General features: G+C 44.6%; 1 protein-coding gene across 1 annotated transcript in view; it reads right to left on the bottom strand.

Annotated features, from left to right (window-relative positions):
* The window catches only part of LOC149443598 (inter-alpha-trypsin inhibitor heavy chain H3-like), a 61,123-nt gene that overhangs the window by 28,457 nt on the left and 24,012 nt on the right, over positions 1-8,654 (bottom strand). The window contains exons 12-13 of the mRNA XM_089655508.1: positions 5,912-6,051; positions 5,657-5,817 (exon numbers count right to left, since the gene is read on the bottom strand). Of these exons, the coding sequence (XP_089511634.1) occupies positions 5,657-5,817; positions 5,912-6,051 (301 nt within the window). The remainder of the gene's footprint in view (positions 1-5,656; positions 5,818-5,911; positions 6,052-8,654) is intronic.

The raw sequence follows: 8,654 nt of genomic DNA, 5'->3' as shown, positions 1-8,654 counted from the left end.
TTCCTGGCTGTCCCTTCCATTGCTGCTGCTGGATGCCGGCCCTCAATATCCCTGACACTGGGACTGCATGGAGTATGTCAATGGATGGTTTTCCTGGTATGATATATAAAATCCATCTGTCTGTCTATCTATCTATCTATCTATTATCTATCTATCTATCTATCTATCTATCTATCTATCTATCTATCTATCTATCTATTATCTATCTATCTATTATCTATCTATTATCTATCTATCTATCTATTATCTATCTATCTATCTATCTATCTATTATCTATCTATCTATTATCTATCTATCTATCATCTATTATCTATCTATCTATCTATCTATCTATCTATCTATCTATCTATCTATCTATCTATCTATCTATCTATTATCTATCTATCTATTATCTATCTATTATCTATCTATCTATCTATTATCTATCTATCTATCATCTATCTATCTATCTATCTATTATCTATCTATCTATCTATCTATCTATCTATCTATCTATCTATTATCTATCTATCTATCTATCTATCTATATATCTATTATCTATCTATCTATCTATCTATCTATTATCTATCTATCTATCTATTATCTATCTATCTATCTATCTATCTATCTATCTATCTATCTATTATCTATCTATCTATCATCTATTATCTATCTATCATCTATCTATCTATTATCTATCTATCTATCTATCTATCTATCTATCTATCTATCTATCTATCTATTATCTATCTATCTATCTATCTATATATCTATTATCTATCTATCTATCTATCTATCTATCTATCTATTATCTATCTATTATCTATCTATCTATCTATTATCTATCTATCTATCTATCTATCTATTATCTATCTATCTATCTATCTATCTATTATCTATCTATCTATCTATCTATCTATCTATCTATTATCTATCTATCTATCATCTATTATCTATCTATCATCTATCTATCTATTATCTATCTATCTATCTATCTATCTATCTATCTATCTATCTATTATCTATCTATCTATCTATCTATATATCTATTATCTATCTATCTATCTATCTATCTATCTATCTATCTATCTATCTATCTATCTATCTATCTATCTATTATCTATCTATTATCTATCTATCTATCTATTATCTATCTATCTATCTATCTATCTATTATCTATCTATCTATCTATTATCTATTATCTATCTATCTATCTATCTATCTATCTATTATCTATCTATCTATCTATCTATCTATCTATCTATCTATCTATCTATCTATCTATTATCTATCTATCTATTATCTATCTATTATCTATCTATCTATCTATCTATTATCTATCTATCTATCTATCTATCTATCTATCATCTATCTATCTATCTATCTACAACATGGCCAAATGTATGTGAACCCCCTGTGATGCAGTTCAGGTGTCTCCAGTGAAGGGTCCTGGTAATCCTCCATCATACAATGACATTGTAGACAATTGTGCTCTTCCAACCTTGTGGTAACAGTTTGCAGAAGACCCTTTTCTGTTCCCCCAGGACTGTGCCGCTGTGTGCAAAGCCAGCTCCCTAAAGGTTGAACCAGTTTGGTGTGAAGAAACTCGAGTGCCCTGCACAGAGTCCCGACCTCAACCCTACTGAACACCTTTAGGATGAATTGGAACTCCAACTGTGTGCCAGGTCTTCACATCCAACAGCAGAACCTGACCTCACAAATGGGAACAAATTCCCACAGACACGCTCCAAAATCTTGCATGAATAGTGGAGGAAATTAAGAGCCCTAACATGAACACCTGTGTAATGAATTGGAACATCGATGGTGAGCCAGGTCTTCTCATTCAACATCAGTTGTGTCCTTGGAGGTTCAAGATTAAAGAAGTCTACCAATGATGGTAATGGGGCACCCCACTCCAAAATGACACACCACATGGCCAAAAGGATGTGGACCCCTCCAAATGATGATGTTCAGGTAATACTCCATCATTGGTAGATAATTGTGCTCCTCCAACCTGGTTACAGTTTGGTGAAGACCCTTTTCTGTTCCACCATGCCTGTGTACAAAGTCAGCTTCAAAAGACATGAATGACCAGTTTTGTACATTAATGGTTTTGAAAGAGGGGATCTACTCTATATTATTGGTCATGAGGGGAGCTACACTATATTAATGGGCATGAGGGGAGGGGAGCTACACTATATTAATGGGCATGAGGGGAGGGGAGCTACTCTATATTAATGGGCATGGGGGGAGGGGAGCTACTCTATATTATTGGTCATGAGGGGAGCTACACTATATTAATGGGCATGAGGGGAGGGGAGCTACTCTATATTAATGGGCATGAGGGGAGGGGAGCTACTCTATATTAATGGTCATGAGGGGAGGGATGGGGATCTACTCTATATTATTGATCATGAGGGGAGGGGATCTACTCTATATTAATGGTCATGAGGGGGGGGGAGCTACTCTATATTAATGGGCATGAGGGAGGGGAGCTACTCTATATTAATGGCCATGAGGGGAGAGGAGCTACTCTATATTAATGGTCATGGGGGGAGGGATGGGGATCTACTCTATATTATTGATCATGAGGGGAGGGGATCTACTCTATATTAATGGTCATGAGGGAGGGGAGCTACTCTATATTAATGGGCATGGGGGGAGGGGAGCTACTCTATATTAATGGTCATGAGGGGAGGGGAGCTACTCTATATTAATGGTCATGAGGGAGGGGAGCTACTCTATATTAATGATCATGAGGGGAGGGGAGCTACTCTATATTAATGGTTTTGAAGGAGGGGAGCTACTCTATATTAATGGTCATGAGGGAGGGGAGCTACTCTATATTAATGGGCATGAGGGGAGGGTAGCTACTCTATATTAATGGGCATGGGGGGAGGGTAGCTACTCTATATTAATGGTCATGAGGGGAGAGGAGCTATTCTATATTAATGGGCATGGGGGGAGGGATGGGGATCTACTCTATATTATTGGTCATGAGGGGAGCTACACTATATTAATGGTCATGAGGGGAGGGGAGCTACTCTATATTAAAGGTCATGAGGGAGGGGAGCTACTCTATATTAATGGTTTTGAAGGAGGGGAGCTACTCTATATTAATGGCCATGAGGGAGGGGAGCTACTCTATATTAATGGCCATGAGGGAGGGGAGCTACTCTATATTAATGGGCATGGGGGGAGGGGAGCTACACTATATTAATGGTCATGAGGGGAGGGGAGCTACTCTATATTAATGATCATGAGGGGAGGGGAGCTACTCTATATTAAAGGTCATGAGGGAGGGGAGCTACTCTATATTAATGGTTTTGAAGGAGGGGAGCTACTCTATATTAATGGCCATGAGGGAGGGGAGCTACTCTATATTAATGGCCATGAGGGAGGGGAGCTACTCTATATTAATGGGCATGGGGGGAGGGGAGCTACACTATATTAATGGTCATGAGGGAGGGGAGCTACTCTATATTAATGGTCATGAGGGGAGGTGAGCTACTCTATATTAATGGTCATGAGGGGAGGGGAGCTACTCTATATTAATGGTCATGAGGGGAGGGGAGCTACTCTATATTAATGGTCATGAGGGGAGGGGAGCTACTCTATATTAATGGTCATGAGGGGGGGGAGCTACTCTATATTAATGGCCATGAGGGAGGGGAGCTACTCTATATTAATGGTCATGAGGGAGGGGAGCTACTCTATATTAATGGGCATGGGGGGAGGGGAGCTACTCTATATTAATGGTCATGAGGGGGGGGAGCTACTCTATATTAATGGCCATGAGGGAGGGGAGCTACTCTATATTAATGGTCATGAGGGAGGGGAGCTACTCTATATTAATGGTCATGAGGGGAGGGGAGCTACTCTATATTAATGGTCATGAGGGGAGGGGAGCTACTCTATATTAATGGCCATGAGGGAGGGGAGCTACTCTATATTAATAGTCATGATGGAGGGGAGCTACTCTATATTAATGGTCATGAGGGGAGGGGAGCTACTCTATATTAATGGTCATGAGGGGAGGGGAGCTACTCTATATTAATGGTCATGAGGGGAGGGGAGCTACTCTATATTAATGGTCATGAGGGGGGGGAGCTACTCTATATTAATGGCCATGAGGGAGGGGAGCTACTCTATATTAATGGTCATGAGGGAGGGGAGCTACTCTATATTAATGGTCATGAGGGGGGGGAGCTACTCTATATTAATGGCCATGAGGGAGGGGAGCTACTCTATATTAATGGTCATGAGGGAGGGGAGCTACTCTATATTAATAGTCATGAGGGGGGGAGCTACTCTATATTAATGGCCATGAGGGGAGGGGAGCTACTCTATATTAATGGGCATGGGGGGAGGGGAGCTACACTATATTAATGGTCATGAGGGGAGGGGAGCTACTCTATATTAATGGTCATGAGGGAGGGGAGCTACTCTATATTAATGGTCATGAGGGAGGGGAGCTACTCTATATTAATGGTCATGAGGGGAGGGGAGCTACACTATATTAATGGTCATGAGGGGAGGGGAGCTACTCTATATTAATGGTCATGAGGGGAGGGGAGCTACTCTATTTTAATGGTCATGAGGGAGGGGAGCTACTCTATATTAATGATCATGAGGGGAGGGGAGCTACTCTATATTAATGATCATGAGGGGAGGGGAGCTACTCTATATTATTGATCATGAGGGAGGGGAGCTACTCTATATTAATGGTCATGAGGGGAGGGCAGCTACTCTATATTAATGGTCATGAGGGGAGGGGAGCTACTCTATATTAATGGTCATGAGGGAGGGGAGCTACTCTATATTAATGGTCATGAGGGGAGGGCAGCTACTCTATATTAATGGTCATGAGGGGAGGGGAGCTACTCTATATTAATGGTCATGAGGGAGGGGAGCTACTCTATATTAATGGTCATGAGGGGAGGGGAGCTACTCTATATTAATGGTCATGAGGGAGGGGAGCTACTCTATATTAATGGTCATGAGGGAGGGGGGCTACTCTATATTAATAGTCATGAGGGAGGGGAGCTACTCTATATTAATGGTCATGAGGGAGGGGAGCTACTCTATATTATTAGTCATGAGGGGAGGGGAGCTACTCTATATTAATGGTCATGAGGGAGGGGAGCTACTCTATATTAATGGTCATGAGGGGAGGGGAGCTACTCTATATTAATGGTCATGAGTGGAGGGCAGCTACTCTATATTAATGGTCATGAGGGGAGGGGGGCTACTCTATATTAATGGTCATGAGTGGAGGGCAGCTACTCTATATTAATGGTCATGAGGGGAGGGGAGCTACTCTATATTAATGGTCATGAGGGGGGGAGCTACTCTATATTAACAGTCATGGTTTTGGACTGCAATGTCCAACAAGCTCATAGTTGCTCCAACCAATGAGATGATAACAGAGGTCTGGTTTGGGGGGGCCCTGCCACATACAAATGGTTCACACAGTTTAATGACTGACAGATTCTGCTCTTCCCAAGATCTGTTCAATTGTACAATGTATCAAAAAACAATTAAATGTAGGTTGTCCAACCTAGCCAACCTAATTCACGGACTGCCTGCAATACCAGGGTGAGCCCATGCAGAACCTCCCTCATCAGGTCTAATGAATGTTCGGATCCTTTCAGGACACGTATTAGTCTCTCACCGTCCTCTTTAGGTTTATTGGCCACAACCTTCTTCTCGTCATTGTCATCCTCGGGGGTGGTGATCACCATGGAGGTGAGTGGAGTCACAAAGCCATATTTCAGACACAGCCTCAGCGCTTCCTCTGTTATGTTTCCTTTCTCTTCTCCCTCGGCTGATATTCTGAAGACAAATAGAAAGCGATCTTTTATCATGAACCTGTTCAGAGGAGGCGGTTCCCCGGAGGCGGTTCCCCGGCGGCGGCGCGATAACTTACTGTTTGGTCAGCAGCTGCTCGATGGTCAGATAGGCCCACAGTCTCTCGGTGAAATCTCCAAACGCATAGCGCTGTTCCCGGGCGATCTCGTCGTCCTCCTTTATATTTGTTTCTACTTTCATAGAGAATTGCTCAGAAGCCTGCCAAGAAGAGCCGCGTCAAAGTCATCCACAGCAACGCAGACTTAAAGGATCACTCCACTCTTATACTGCTTGGATTTTACAGGCGGAGCCTAGTGGGCTCTGGCTCTCTCACAAGCTTCCCATATCTACTGAGGATTTCAGAGGAGGGATCAGCCTGCCATAGTTCCTACCAGGGGCGGACTGACCATTTGGAAACTGCCCGAGGGCCCGGGGTCAGTAGGGGGCCCCATGAGATACCCCTGGTACCTTTTTCATAGGCTTTTTTGAGTTTGGGCAAGGACACAGGGGCCCCATGATTCCCTATTGCCCGGGGTCCCCATGAGTTGTCAGTCCGCCCCTGGTTCCTACCTCTCTCCCCGCCCACCATGGAGTTTTGATTGTTCCCGCCCATGAGGAGCTGAATAATTAATAAAAGTCAGATTCAGCTTCAATCTTCTAAATACATTCTGGGTTTGTCGAAACAAAAGACATTCAATGCCTTACAGTTTGTTTCCTTTCTAAATCGGCCACAGTCTGAGTAGAAAAGCCTGTCACCTGCCAGCATACTGCAGGAGGGGACCCTTGCTCCCTGTGTGGAAGCAGTGGTCTCTATGCGTGTGTGACACGCCCCCTGCTGAGATGGACCTAGTACTCTGTAAGCAGCATAGCTCATGCTTCCCACTGATTGGAGAACCCAGCAGGGGGTGTGTCAGACCTCTGCACAGAGATCACTGCTTCCACGTAGAGAGCAAGGATCCCTTTCTGCAGATTGCTGGCAGGGGAGAGGCTTTCCTCTTCAGGCTGTGGCTGCTTTCTAAGGAGAACGGACTAAGAATTCGAACATTGTTTGTTTTGATGCGCAGGAACGGATTTCATTGACTTATATCAAAAGCTCAGCTGAGTTTGCTGCCATTGGCTGAGCACGCTTAGCTTGACTGCCACTGTCACCAGTGCCCCTGCCCCTCCCCCTTCCATCTTAGCATCCCTGGTAGAATTTTTAAAGACTGGCCATTTTTTGTCCTCGTCATCTCATTGGAGAGAGCGTCCCAAACAGGGGAGGACTGACCATTGGGGAACTTGGGCACTTCCCGAGGGCCCGGGGTCAGTAGGGGGTCCCATGAGATGTCCCTGGTACCTTTCATAGGCTTTTTTGGGTGCGATTTGAGTGTGGGCAAGGACACAGGGGCCCCATGATCCCCTATTGCCCAGGGGCCCCATGAGATGTCAATCCACCCCTGGTCCCAAACCATTCTGCACAACTTTGTATCATTTGCTGCTCTGTAATACACACTTATTTGGAACCTGATTCAGGTTTTGTTTGAACCACAACTGATCGATCATCTATACTAGTGGTCTCCAAACTGCAACCCAGGGGCCAAATGTGGCCCTTTACTTGCCCTTATCTGGCCCTTAGGGCACTATTCTTCTCACTGACACCAATGATAAGGCACCATTCCTTCCACTGACACCAACAATAGAACACTCTTCCTTCCACTGACACAGGAGTGAGGCACTATTCCTTCGACCAACATCAATAACAGAGCACTATAACTGGGTTGCTCATCTCCTGGTGGGGCGATCCTGAGGACCGCGACCTGGTGCTAACACTGACTATGCTCCTGCTTGATCCCTACCTGCTATATCTGCTATTGGACCCCAACTTACTCATCTCCTGGTGCGGCGATCCTGAGGACCATGACCTGGTACTAATACTGACTACGCTCCTGCTTGATCCCTACCTGCTATATCTGCTATTGGACCCTGGGTTGCTAAACTCCTGGTGGGGCAATCCTAAAGACCACGACCTGGTGCTAACACTGACTATGCTCCTGCTTGATCCCTACCTGCTATATCTGCTATTGGACCCCAGCTTACTCATCTCCTGGTGGGGCGATCCTGAGGACCATGACCTGGAACTAATACTGACTACACTCCTGCTTGATCCCTACCTGCTATAACTGCTATTGAACCCTGGCTTGCTCATCTCCTGGTGGGGCATTCCTGAGGACCATGACCTGGTACTAATACTGACTCTGCTCCTACTTGATCCCTACCTGTTATATCTGCTACTAGACCCTGACGTGCTCATCTTCTGGTGGGGCGAATATGAGGACCATGACCTGGTACTAACACGCAGCAAAACCCATCCCCACCATCAGGAACTTTGGTGAATACCAGGTACCAGGCACCTCGGGTGAGCCCACATCATCCGCCAGGGTGACCTGCTTCTGTACTTATCCTGCTGGTTGGTGGGAGCCTTTCGACTGCTTTAGCTACTGGTCTCCAAGCCTGACCCCTGACCACAATAAATGGCCAGACCTGGCATCCAATATGGAGGGACTCATGGTCCTGTTCCTTGCAACTAAGGCCTTCCTGAGTTTCTGAGCATGTGCAATAATTCATATAAGGTTGATGCTGTGATCCCGACACATGGCCCCAGACACAGCATCAGAGGGCCAAGATGTCAGACTCGAGACAGTTGCCATGTATGAACTTCTCGGATATTCCCTCAACTCCACAACCAAACAGATCCCACAGGAATTCCACAGACTTGTCATCCGTAGATTCTTGAAGAAGACCAAAACCTTTTGTGACGGGAGTGACTTTGGGTGGGGGGCCCA

The sequence above is a fragment of the Staurois parvus genome, unplaced genomic scaffold, assembly GCF_062004578.1.
Source record: "Staurois parvus isolate SC_StPar_1 unplaced genomic scaffold, SC_StPar_1.0 ptg000843l, whole genome shotgun sequence".
Taxonomy (NCBI): Eukaryota; Metazoa; Chordata; class Amphibia; order Anura; family Ranidae; genus Staurois; species Staurois parvus.
Note: the sequence above shows the minus strand (reverse complement) of the source record. Positions and strands in the feature narration are given on the sequence as shown.